At 40.0% G+C, this 13,878-nt stretch overlaps 1 protein-coding gene across 2 annotated transcripts in view; it reads right to left on the bottom strand.

The window, feature by feature from the left end:
* HSPA4L (heat shock protein family A (Hsp70) member 4 like) overlaps positions 1-13,878 on the bottom strand; it is a 64,053-nt gene that overhangs the window by 24,677 nt on the left and 25,498 nt on the right. For both annotated transcript variants that reach the window (XM_078148369.1, XM_020988567.2), the window contains exons 7-11: positions 10,003-10,247; positions 9,798-9,874; positions 8,389-8,540; positions 6,201-6,307; positions 2,207-2,340 (exon numbers count right to left, since the gene is read on the bottom strand). In XM_078148369.1, the coding sequence (XP_078004495.1) occupies positions 2,207-2,340; positions 6,201-6,307; positions 8,389-8,540; positions 9,798-9,874; positions 10,003-10,247 (715 nt within the window). The remainder of the gene's footprint in view (positions 1-2,206; positions 2,341-6,200; positions 6,308-8,388; positions 8,541-9,797; positions 9,875-10,002; positions 10,248-13,878) is intronic.

Here is a 13,878-nt window from a genome sequence, read left to right as displayed (position 1 = left end):
TGGTCTGAAAAGCCAGGTCCCACTGTTCCAAACCCTCCTTTTTAAGGGGAAAAAACATTTCTCACGTTGCTCCCTTAAAACTTTCTATCCAAAGTACTAATAAAAACTCAAGGCTTTTTCCATTCTATTTTGTGGCGTAATTTAAGATAACATTATTTCAAAGCAGCAAGCAATGAGCATGTCTTAGGTATCACTTGGTCATAGATTTGTAAATATGTTAATATTAATTCTCCACTGACAACAGGTTTATACTAAATTTTCTTCACCGAAAATCATTATGACAGCATTTGAAATTTATTGTTATTTGATATTTTTGCTTCGATCAACCAATATCTCTTCAACAGCAAACAAACCTCCTTAAGCCAAAGATTTCCTCAGTTTATAATTTTACAGAAAGGAGGGTTACTGTGACCTTCACCCATATGTTTACAACAGTGACCACGGTATTTGACCAGTTCAGTGTGTTTTCCATGCTGACTTTTTTTGCATCGTTAGAGTATGTATTTTCTCTGACTTTGCTTTCTGCATTCGGGCATCTCCTCTATCACATGGAAACGAGTATCCCCGTGGTTTTCTGAACTCTTTATCTAGTCACCCTTTGTTTGGTGTAATTATATTCCATGACATTCATGTATCATGATCTGAGGGTACATTTTGTCTCCAGTTTTTTCCTTAAAATAATAATATGAAAATGTTTGCACGCCAATCTTTTCTCGTATCTGCAACCTCCTGTGAACACAGGCCCAATATTGGAATCTTGGCATCAAACAATTTAGCTCTGGGCATGAACAGCTTAGGGACTTTTGTGAAACGATTCCTAATCATTTCGCAGAACTGTTGAGCCAATTCATAACTCCACCAATAGTGAATTACCATGAACTATCAGCAACCTGGATAGCATGGACTTGAGATGACGTCTCAGGTTTTTAAAAGTTGCATTTCTCTGTTTATTAGCAACTTAACACGTCTTTACAGGTGGTTATTGATGAGGTTTGTACTTTTTTTGAAAACTTTCTAACTATCTTTTTGTCTAAAGGGGAAATGGCTTAATCATAAATTTTGTGTCACTTCCTGATTTTAGATGTCATACTTTATCAGAAATACTAAATTCAAAGTTTTCTTTCTCAATCCACATGTTTCCTTTTAATTCTATCTGTACTGATTTTATTTGGGCAGAAACAACTTTAAAAAAGAAAAACCTCCAATTTTCCTCCTTACTGTGACTTTTTAATATTTGGATTACCTACGTGGAATTTACCTTGTTTTATGTTGTATGATGCTGTTTTAAAATCTACTTTAAACCCTATCTGAAGTTTACATAATTAAAAAAGTACCAAGACTATCACTCTTTCCAAATACTGTCTGTCAAGTCATACTGTCTATTTCTTCACTTTCTAGTCATGCGAAGGGCACAGCTGAAAACGACGGCTACAGGGCCTTAAGCTCATTAATCTTACCTGCAGGAGTTAGGGTTAGGGTTAGATTACAGGTACTGTTTCTGTCCTAATCAAACGGTACTTACCCCAGATGCTGCTAAGCACAAGGCTGAAGTGAGGGGAGAGGGAAGAGTGTTAAAAATGTCTAAATTATAAGAAAGCAAATTCTGCTCTTGGGTAAAACAATACCACACAACTAACTACCTGACTGCAGCACCTCACCTACTTTTTAGCTGAATGGTTTCTAAAAGCGAGGATATTTAAACAGGCTCAGACACAAGCAAATTAAAAACTATTCACAAAGGGATTCAGATAACCTAAGCTAACCCAACACATTTTATGTACAAATATCATCTACTTCCTCAAAAAGAGTAAACAAAACAAAAATGCCCAGTGAACTCCATCTAAGAAATCCGTACTAACTCACTTTATTTTGTAAAGGGAGATAGTGTGCGGAACCCCGCATAAGCCGTAAGGCTCCACTGAAGGGTGAAGTTTTACTGACTGCTTTTAATTCTTTGTGGCAGGGGTTGGATTTGGGCAGCGAGGTAAAGGCATACACTCAGAAATAGAGGTGATGTAAAAACAGAAGCTACCATCAATATTTAAACAAAAAGGACACAAAATAAAATCTTCTTAAAGGCAGAAAGGACTTAAGTTAAATCTATGAGAGTTTCAGAGCCCTGGACCAGATCAATTTCAACCTATCAATCATAATGTAAAAATTTTCTCTTTTTTTATAAATACCATCCTCTCGAATTCTCTCTTACCAATTCGGGGATCAGGATAAGGCACTTCATATGGATGGGTATAATATGCTTCTAGTTCAAACGGTTCCTTCTTGTGAAAGGTAATAACTTTTGAGAATGGAGCAGGATGGTTCTTACAGAACACTTCACATTCCCTAAAGAAAAGAAAATAACTTTTTCTTTAGGTTAAATGACAGATGCCTAGAGTCACAACCATAGAAACACTTACATTTTAAACTTTAATAAGTGTAGAGCCACTGCAAATACCTACAATTATAATAATCACAAACTGAAAGACAATACTAGATAAATGATATCAGCCAATGTCTATCTGAACATTAATACCTTCCTGAAACAAGGAACAGACTGATCATCACATACAAGATGAAGAAACAACCTAAACATAAATTGTGTCAACAGCAAATTCTATACCACAACTACCAACCCTTCTTCCTTCTCCACTTCCACCCCACCCAGACCAACCAACTAGTCCCCAAGGTGTTAGGATCATAGCTTAAAAAAAAGTCTTATCATGAATACCATGTTGTAATCGTGAAACATCAAATCTCCAACTACAAAACAGAAAAAGAACTGCACGTAAAACTGAACCACCCCTGCTCTGCACAGCTGGTTTTGCTAAATAGCTAGCCCTTGTATTGAGCCTCGAGGTTTGCAAAGCACTTTACACGTGTTATCTCACAAAATACATCACAAAAACCCTGCTGAAGAAAGTGCTTTGATTACTTCCACCTTACAGATAAGGAAACTGAGCCAGGCAGAGGTGAGGAGACAGGGTTATCCGGCTAGCGTCTAAAAGATTCAAATTCAAGTCTTCTCCCCTCCAAATCTAACACTCTGCCACTTCTCACCTTACTTCTACTACCTCCTTCTGTATATTAAAAAAAGTTTCATCTACAACCACTAGGGGGTGGGGGGGAGCATCACTTCTTCTATTTGCAGGATTGTAACACTGTAGCAGGACAGACATTCAATATAACTTAATCCAACACCCTCATTTTAAGATGGGGAAAAAGCAAGTTGAGAAAAAGGGCGTGGCTAAAGGACTGCTAGTGGGCAGTGGATAAGGGCAGCAGTACGAAGTAAGGGAAGTTCCATGCCTTCCTGACTACCTAACAAAACCTCAAACTGATCTGGACAATACAGAATCCAGACTGGGAAATCCAAGGCCGGTGGGGGATTAGAAGATAATCACAGTGAGTCAGTTTCCCCACCCAAGTTTACAACAGGAGACAGACAGACAGGTCTGAAGATACTAGGGCAGGGTCTGTCCACATTGTAACTTAGCACAAGAAGTACAAAATCTTGCCTAAGCATCAAACCCCCCGAAAATTGGAATGGACCAAATAGAAGCCAAAGTAAAAAAAAAAAGAAAGAAAGAAAAAAAAAAAAAAAATATAAAGCATCTCACAGCAAAAACAACTGGCCTAGGAAACAAAAGAGAAGGAATTTAAGAATCTCTGTATACCTAAAAGCCATGATTCAAAAAAAAAAAAAGGCCTAGATATCCTATTTCAAGAAATCCTAAAAGAAAACTTCAGAAATCTCTTAGAAGCAAAGAGAAAAGTGGAAATCCAGAGCTTCCAGGTCAAGGAAAAAATGCTACAAGCAGGCAGAAAGAAAAGATCTGAGGTACTAAGGAGCCACAGTAAGGCTCACACAAGATGTAGCAGCCACCACTATAATGGAGTAAAGAACTTGGAATACGACACTCCAGAAGGTAAACAATCTAGGTTTACAACCAAAAATAACTTACTCAGCAAAACTGAGCAAAGAATGAATTTTCAAAACAGGAGTTCCAAGCATTCCTGATGAAGACCAAAGTATGCACAAACTCTGAAGTGTAAACACAGGTGTCTTCAAGAAGTAAACAATGAAAAGAGACTAAATAAGATGAAACTGCTGACATTCTAATTTTGGGAGAGCACACACGTCATCATCAGGTCCACAGAGGGCATCTAATCAAACAAGGCTTAGGATTAGTTTTGTTATTATCTTCATGATCTTAATAGAAAAAAAAAAAGGAAGAGGAATGGAGGAGGCAGGGGGCAGGGAAGGATGTGAGAGACAGGGATGTTGGGGAATACTGTCTCACATTTTCAGGATGCCCAAATAGAAGGCTATACATACAAGCAGTACAGAGTGGGTGACACTTGAACCCTCCCTCTCATTTGAACTGGTCAAAGGAAGAAAGCATATACACACGTTTGGTACATAAATACACGTCACTCAACAGGAAAAGGAGGAGGAAAAGAGAAGGGAGAATGAGAAGGATGGGAGATTAAGTGAGGGATATGTCCTAAATAAAACTGAGGTGTGGCTGAGCAAGTAACAGGGAACCACTGAAGTTTACTAAACATGGTCAGACCTGAGCCTTAGGAAATTATCTGTGCAGCTGGGTGGAAGATGATACAGACAATGGAAAGCCTTGAGAAAAGCAGATTAAGAGGCTGTTGCAACAGTCTAAGTGAGATGTGATCAGAGCCTGACCTAGTTTGCTAGTTCTGAGAGCAAAAACAGAAAGGAGAGATGTAGAAGGAAAACGACAAGATTTGGCAAGGGACTGGTTATGCAGGATCAGAGAGAATGAGGAACTGAATGTTTAGGTTGTAAACTTGGACAATGGGAAGGACCATGGTGCCTTAGACAGTAACAAGAAGTTTATAGAGGAAGAATAAGAGTAAAGATAAAGAAAATGTCATGAGATCAGAACTATGGTGCCTGCTGATAACATGCAACTTACTCTGTACTACCAAAAACATGACACTGCCCCAGAGTTGAGAGACTGACCTCTGAGGGGGATTTTCCATACCCACAGGATGATGCTGAGTGCAGACAGGGACATTTTTCCCAATGGGAGCTACTGCTGCAGGTGTCTGGGTGGGGTTAAATTACAATGGCCCCGAGGGGCCAACACTCAGCTAAAAAAGGGTACAATCCATCTCTTGCAGAGGGGAGTGAGTGGACAGAGCACAGAAGTGTTATGGATATTGGTTTTGTTGAAGACAAATCCCATTTTCTGATCTATTGATCATATAACCATTGGAAGGTGGTATCAGGTCAGTTTCCACTTTGGAGACCACTGGACTAGATGACTTCTGAGGGTCCATGACCTATGATCCTATAAAAGAAATTTGATGGGATTTTGCAAGAACGGGGACACATGTATTTAGACTGTCCTTAACAAGTGAATTATATTCTAAAAATTCATATAGCATGAAATTCAAAAAATATTTTCCCTCAGAAACATTATGTTAACCAATCAATAGCCGTTTATTAAGCATCAACTATGTGCCTGGCATTGGGGACTAAAACACAGGTCACTCACTGACTAGAAAGGAGTCACAAAAAAGCCAATTTAACTTGTAACAGCTGAAAGAGTAAAAATGCTAAATGAAATACTACACTCTTCAAGACAGTAAAATCTGGTAAGGAAGCTTAAAAAAGGGTTTTTTTTCTTTCAGAATTTATTGGAGAATTAAAGGAATGGCTCTTTGGTAGGCTGGAGAAAATTTCAAATGTTAAATTTTAACTTGTTTTACTTACTCCATACAGATGTACCTCATTTCGCAAGACAGGAAATTTAAGTTGGAAAACATGCTATTCAAAATTTAAATAAACCTGGGAGAAGACCTATTATAATGAGAATAAACTTATTCAAATGTCACTTATTTAACTGTTTGAGAAATATAAAAATATCAAATTAGAATAATTGTTCGACTTATTTTCTTAAAACAGGACACACATGTAATCAGAATAGGATTTGACACCCTACGTTTTGCTATTTTCTTCCTTGTTCAGTCCTAAAAACAATCAAACCTTCATCAAAATTATCATTAGTGAGATTATTTTCTACACTCTCTTATATTTTTGCTTAACCCTTGCTCTGAATGTTCTGATTTCCTGATGTCTTAACTCTTCAATTAAAAAAAAACTGAGGCAAAATTAATTTAACTGACATACTAATTTCTAAACACAAATTTAAAGACAGACTTACCCAGTTCCATCCTCAAAAGATGATTTCCATCTTAATGTTACTGAATAGGGAACAACATCCGTGATGGAAAACTCACGAACTTTAAAGGCTGGAGAAAGAATTGCGCACTGAAAAATAAAACACCAGTATAAGTCACAAGGGAAAAATACCATTCGTGGCTGTGCTATCTTAAAGAAATGGTTCAATAAAGTATGTGTAGTAACTAAAACCTGAAGTGTATTTGCAAGTTACTTCTGATAAGAATTAGTTCCTCTGTGTCAATCTGTCTTTCTTCAAAACTGATACAAATAAATATCATTCTGAAGTTCCTTAAAAGACAAGGAGGAGCTGGATTTGACTGAATCCTCGCTGTTACACTTAGAAGCTTAGGAACTGAGGCTCAGAGAGGTCAGTAAATAGTCATGTAACTAGTGAATGTCACAGGCAGGATTTTGAGCCCTGGTCTTCTTGACTCCAAGGCCAGTCTATCACAAGTACACTCTATCACAAGACTTCTCAAAGCAAGAAGGTGCTAGCAGAAGCTGAAACACAAAGTCAGACATCATTGCTGCTGGTTTAAAACATGACAATATGGTCTAGCACGCATGATATTTGAAGGAGTCACCACGTCACCACAGCTCTTGAATTCTATTTAAAGAAATTAGTGAACCTGGAGCCAGAAGATGTAGGCCCCAAGCCCACCTGTCACTTTCCTCGTTAGGTGACCCTGGTCACCCTCCTGATGTCCTCCTGGATGAAACATAAAATAACATCTTCTCTCTGGCATCTGAAGCTGCTCATAAGCTGGCCCTTCCTGACCTCACCCCATGCTCCCCTCTGGGTACTCTGCCCACCTCCTCGTCTTCCACGTGCCACCTTCTGCAGGAGGCCTGTGCTAGGCCCTATCCTTTTAGATGACCTTCCATCTACTCTGTACAAACTTCCTACCTATTATCTCAAACTGACTGAACCCAAATGTAGTGTACAGCACTGTGCAGGAGTGAGAGGGGAATGGTCCAAGCTCCTGGCTCCCACATAATGTGCCTGACTCTCTCTCTGTGGCAGGCTGGAGAGGACCTGGTACCTAGCTCCATGGATGCTACCTCCCCCACGAGAATGCCTTCCCTCATACACCTGGTGCTCAGCACAATGCCTGGGCACACAGCAAGCTCTTAATAAATGCTTGCTGATAGACTGGAATGTTATCTTCATCTCTTGCAGTTTTGTTCCCTTACTTGCAAAATGGGAATAATAATTCTTGTGTAGAGGATGTTGAGGAAAATGTTTTGTAAACCTTAAAGCACTACCTAAGTTAGGGTGCTGCTCTAATAAACTGTGGGAGGGAGGAAGGGGCTTTGAGGGCCATATAGATAGATGGTGATTTAACCATGTGGGGAGTCCCTGAAAAATGAAGCAATATGCCCCAAGTCCACCAAGACCTGTCAGAGGCGGGACTTGAGCTCAAGCCCGTGGGACTCTTGGAGCCAGAGCTTACTGCCTCACTTGCTCTGATAACACTTACTTGGTCATTTCTTTGTTGTGAACACACACACACACACACACACAGCCCCTCCAAAGTGGCTTCTTAATCTGGGGTCCAGGAATGTCAACAACAACAACAACAATGAAAACACCCCACAACATTCTGATAACTTTATTCTAGCATCACTGATTTCCTCTGTAATCTTATGGGTTTTAATTTATGCATTTATGCTTTCAGAAACCAAGTTTCTGAAAAGGGGCCCACAATATGCCAAAGGGGTGACACAAAAAGGGGAACTCAGCTTTGGCCTCGAGAGCTACTGTGCTGCCAACCTGGTGCGCAACCACGGCTCCTACCTAGCACCGTACACCCTCAGAACAGACACAAACCCAGCGCCAGGCCCTGGCTCAGCCCCAGCAGCCTGCTGGCAAATCCTGAAGAGAGCCCTGAAGGACGGTGGCACCCTTTGGCATGCAGCATCCCAGGAGAGGACCACTGCTCACAAGTCCACCTCAGCACTCCTGAGGTTTACAAAGCAGTTCACTCACAACAACTCCCTAAAGCAAGTCATGCAGACGTCATTAGCCCCATATTACAAGTGAGCAAAGTGACGTTCAGGCGGGGTCATCTGCTCCTGTCGGGCACTGCAAAGAGCCAGACGACCCCAACACCCGCAGAGGCCCCACCTACAGGACAGTTGGCCTCCCACGTGCACGGCCCCCGTACCTGCAGTGCGCACCCTCTTGCAACAGCTTCATCGGCGTTTAATGTGGTACTTATGTCTTTAAGGAAGAACTTGGCAATCTGCTCCTTCACGGCGGGGATTCGGGTTGCGCCTCCCACAATTTCTATACTGTTTATGTCGTCACGGCTCAAGTCTGGAAAAGAAAACAAAGTTTTTTTGGTTCTAGTCTCATCACCTTAAAATATTTTTTCTGCCATATACAGCCAAATACTGAGTGTGTATATAGATCCATATACATCAGTTGGCTACAAATTATTGTTAAAAATCTGTTTCTAATTCAGATTCTATAAAACATACAAATGAACTGGTAACCAGAGATCAAAGATGAACAAACACATTGAATGTCTGGGCCAGAGATATGGACACAAGACTCTGCCTGGGATTTAAAAAGGATTAGAAGAAACCAGACTTGACCATAATAAGGAAAAGTCACACTCTGCTATGACAAAACCCTTGAGAGGTCAGGTCACTTTCACCAAAACCGCTCTTCTACGGGTAACCTACTTACATGCTCATACGGAATGATACATCAGAAGACTTGTAACATCATACAACTGAAATGTGAAGAGGTTTTAGTCATGAGAATGAGGAGCCGTGACTGACAAGCACCGTGATGAGTAAAGCTAAACCACAACACAGAAAGAAGAGAGTCGGAGTTCAAGTTCTGGTCCGGATATTTGATTCCTGTGTGACCTCATTCCTCTGTTAACTGAGAGGGGACAGGCCAAGGGGAAGGGGGAAGCCTACTTCAAACTCCTTCGTTTTCTCACCTAAAAACATTTTCAGTTCACACAAACTATTTTGGACATCTGGCACTGCAGGGGATACTTCGCAATTTTATTTGCGACAGTTTTCAAAAATGTTTTAAAATAAAGGTGGGGGCAGCTAGGTGGCACAGTGGATAGAGCACCGGCCCTGAAGTCAGGAGGACCTGAGTTCAAATCCGGCCTCAGACCAAACACTTGACACTTACTAGCTGTGTGACAGTGGGCAAGTCACTTAACCCCAGTTGCCTAACCAAAAAAAAAAAAAATTAAAAAAATAAAGGTGATGTGTTAGTGACCACAGAAGTTCTACTTTTAAGTTATTTTCAGACAATAAGAATATTCAAGTTTTAGGCAAATGCCTGCTTTTCTAATATAGTCGATTTGTTACCAAAATCATATTTAGTCACTATGAAATAATGCCCTCAGACTTCTAGTCATTTACTTTCATGGGACCAGACAGCTCAATCACAGCCCATGCCTAAGCCACCACCCCTCCCCACGAGAAGGAAGAGAAATCTCCTATCATGTTTTGATCACGCAGCCTTTCTCCCACTTTCACCCATGACTGCCCACACTCTGCCGAGACAGATCACAGCACGGCCGTCAAACCACTGCCGACTTACTTGCTTGTTCCATTACAGCTTTTAAAGGTGGTTCCACTCTGGCCAAGAGAGAAGCACAAAGCTGCTCAAACTGAGCCCTGTGGGGAAAAAAAAATCAAGAGCATCAGGCAAAGACAAGGGGATGAGCAGAGGGCACTCTGAAGTACCACAGCGAAGAAATCTTAAGTGACCCCAACATTAAACCAGCAAAGACTCCGAAAAGCACCTGTTCATTTTACTGGAAACATCAAGGTCATTCATGAAACACTCGATGTTCAAAGGAAGGTCCGACGCATTTGCACTCATCAGTTTCTTTAGTTTTTCACACTCCTGGTATAAGCGCAGCAGGGCTCGAGAATTATCTTTCACATTCAGTTTATACTTTGCCTTGAACTCGTCACAGAAGTAATCTACTAAAGCATCATCAAAGTTCCTGCCACCCAGGTACGGATCAAAAGTAGTAGCCAAGACCTGGTTAATTTAAAAAAGAGAATTAAATGTAAATAGATTTAATTGTATTATCTGGTAATGTGAAGAACAGTCCTTATCACTTTAAAACACTTTACAAATGTTCTCAAAGCAGCCACATAAAACTGTTCTACTGGCATTAAACACTTGTTTTGTTGGAGGAAAAAACAACAAAAAACCCCTGTGCTTTGAAAAGGTAAGTCCTGGCTTTTTAAAAGGTGATGCACAGATCAAAGAGGGAGCATGTACCCCTGCTCTGGGCAGCTCCCCATCCCCCAGCCTTCTCTCATTCTAGTTCTAGCAATGGGAGATAGTATACTGAGACAAGAAAAAGAAATGGGGTTATGCAATATGCACAGGAAAAAAGTAAATAAGATGAGCACTTGGTGCAGATGACGGCACGGTTCCCTAAAGATATGACTACAACTTAAATAAAACACTTAACAACTACAGTAAAGTAGCAGCATATAAAACAAATGTACACAACCCAGCAGAAAGAGTTAAACAAAGAGCTACCTGAATAACTGGTTGGGTGATACCACACTATGATAACAATGACACTAATCAAATTAATCTATTATTCAGTGCCATATACCACCAAGAAGTGACACTGTAGAACACACACACATATGAAACAACAGGTCAAGAATTTGAAGGGAAAGACTAGAAAAAGTAGAGCAGGGGGCAGGCTGCAATACCGGGTCTCAAACTGTGGTTATACCTATCAAAACTATTGGGCATGGGTTTTAAAACAGGAAAGACTAGGTATTCAGCATCAAAAACTCTCATTTACTGGCAAACTGGCAAGCAGTCTGGAAGAAACTGGGCTTAGATCAACATCTTACACCATATCCCACGAGAAATTCAAAACGGATATGCAACGTGCATATTAAAGATCACACTACCACGACACTAGCAGAGACCATGGATGTTTCACAACTGTGAGTAAGAGATGAATTCTTAACCACAGAAGGAACAAAGGTAATTACTGCAGAGAGAGAATTCTGATTACATGAAATTTCTAGCATCAACAAAATTAACGCACCCAAGAAAACGGAAACAGTCCACTGACAAAAAAAATCTGAGTCAAATTTCTCAAATATGGGTGTGGTATTCAAGATTCACAACCAAAAGCTCTTCCCCAATAGATAAGTGGGCAAAGGATATGTAGAACTTTCTCATAAGAGAAATGCCAATCAAAAACTACCCTGATGTTTCACCTCACATTCAGCAAAAATGACAAAAGAGGTAAACAGTCAGTGTTGGAGGAGCTGTTGGCAGAGTTGCAAATTAGTTTATGTATTCTGGAAAGCAATTTGTAATTATGTAAAGAAAGCCACTAAAATGGTCATACCCTTTGACTCAGAGATTCTTTTGTTGTTCAGTCGTGACTGACTCCTATTTGGGGATTTCTTGACAGAAACCACAGGAGTAGTTTGCCATTTCCTTTTCCAGCTCAGTTTACAGATAAGGAAAATTGAGATAAACAGGGTTAAGTGACTTGCTCAGGGTGATATGTATCTGAGGCCAGATGTGAACTCATGAAGAGGAGTCGTCCTGACTCCAGACCTGGTGCTACCTACCCGCCCCCCCCCCCCCCGATTCTGCTGCCAGGCATATATCACAAAGAGGTCACTGACAAAAAGAAAAGCTCCAAATAGATGCCAAAATATTCGTAGCATTACTTTTTGTTGCAGAAAAGAACAGGAAAAAAGCAGATGTCCACAGACCGGGAAGTTAAATTATGATGACTGCAATGGACATGGAGAAACAGGAAAAGAAAACAACCTGCACACTGATCACAGCAACGTAACTGCGAAGAACTACTACCACCAGAACCGGAGGCTGCAAAATTAAAAAGAACAAGCCACACCTTTCATTTTAATGAAGAAATGGAAACAAAGGGGGATGCCCATCAACGTGGGGGATGGCTTATGGCATCAAAAACGTGATGGATTATTACTGCACCATTAGAAATAAGAAACACCTGGGAAGAGTCCTATTAACTACTCAAAGCAAAGGGAGCACATAACAGTGGAACAATTTATACAGTGACTACATAAGCATCGAAAAGGAAAACAACTTTGAAAGACTTTCGAACTCTGACCAATGCAGAGGGCAACCTTAACTCAGAAGGCTGATGGGAAGCAGGCTTCCCCACCACTCGTCAGACACAGCTGATATATGAACTTATCTGGTACGCAGGAGGGCTTTCACTCTGGAAAAGGGCCAAGCTCTATAAGAAAAGTGGGGATGGGGGGAAGACACATGGAAGAGAGCAGGAGCTCCAAAGAGGCCACAGACAAGTGCAGGAATGGTGGTACAACGCCATTAAGCTGAAGAGAGTCTTTTAAAAAATCTATGAAAGAAAGTCGCAGTTTGATATATAACCTTTTTTCCAGCTCTTTACATATGGAAAAGTTCATGTTGCTTGATGTTTGTCAAGTTCATAATGAGAAAAAAATGAGAAGGAAAAAAGATGGCATGCTGCGTCTAAGTACCAGGCTTTTAAATCTATTTCTTTGGCTCGTGAGATCCAAGTACACACACTGTCACTTTCACTACAAATTCAACCCACAGAAACAATAATTTTTAATTCATTTATGGCTGATTCTAAAGAATTATGCAAGAGATAATTCTCATAAGAATTACACCTTTTTAAGAAACTGCTTTCAAGAATACAGATGTAAAGAATATAGACAGTATTCATTAGAAAAGTTAGACAAATAATTTATCCTAAGTCTTAGAAAAAGCACAAAAACTAGGTTTCAGAAAGAGTGTCCTTATTCTCAAGTCATGTTTTTTTCAATTAAATATATAACCTAATACATACAACAGCTCAAAGAAACCTTTCGATTTCAAGATAATTTTAATAACTACGGTTTTACTGTAAGTAATCTGGTGCATATTCTTAAATTTCTAGAAGAGCTCTGAGATGGGGGGGGGGAGAACAACATAAAGATACTTAGTGCCAAAGAAGCAACCTCCTAGCCAGCAATAATGAAAACAATGGAGACATGAGAATGGGGGTGGGGTGGGGTAGGTTAGGGTTCCTTCTCCCCAGCCCCTCCTTCCCTATCCACCCTGCAAAAAGTAAGACAACAGAAAACCAGAAAGAATCATAGGCACGACAGCTTTAAAGTTACATATTTTAATGAAAAATGTTATCCAACTCCAGGGAATGAACTGGTAGAGTATGAATGCAGATCAAAGCATCCTTTTCTTTTTGTTTTGTTTGTCTCTGTTTTCTTTCACAACATGACTAGTATGAAATATTTTGCCATGACTGCATATGCAACCTACATGAAATTGCTTGTATTCTCAATGAGGGGGGAGGAGAGAGAGAGAGGGAGGGAAAGAATTTGGAACTCAAAATTTGAAAAAAATGAATGTTAATATTTGGAAGAAAGTTACATGCTGAATTTGTAATACACTTAAAAAGAAAAGCAAGGTCTATATGAGAGATTCACAGTTTCATGTACAAATTCTCTTGTCCTATTTACAACGTATATAAAAATGCTCATTTTATTCAGAATTTGTTAAAACTGAGATAATAATAAAATAGCAAAGTCAACCCAAACAGTAAAGAATACAGAGCTAGGGACAAAGACACAGGAGATAGAGTATCCTAGCA

Source organism: Phascolarctos cinereus, unplaced genomic scaffold (assembly GCF_003287225.1).
Source record: "Phascolarctos cinereus isolate Bilbo 61053 unplaced genomic scaffold, phaCin_HiC Scaffold_9;HRSCAF=440, whole genome shotgun sequence".
Lineage (NCBI taxonomy): Eukaryota > Metazoa > Chordata > Mammalia > Diprotodontia > Phascolarctidae > Phascolarctos > Phascolarctos cinereus.
Note: the sequence above shows the minus strand (reverse complement) of the source record. Positions and strands in the feature narration are given on the sequence as shown.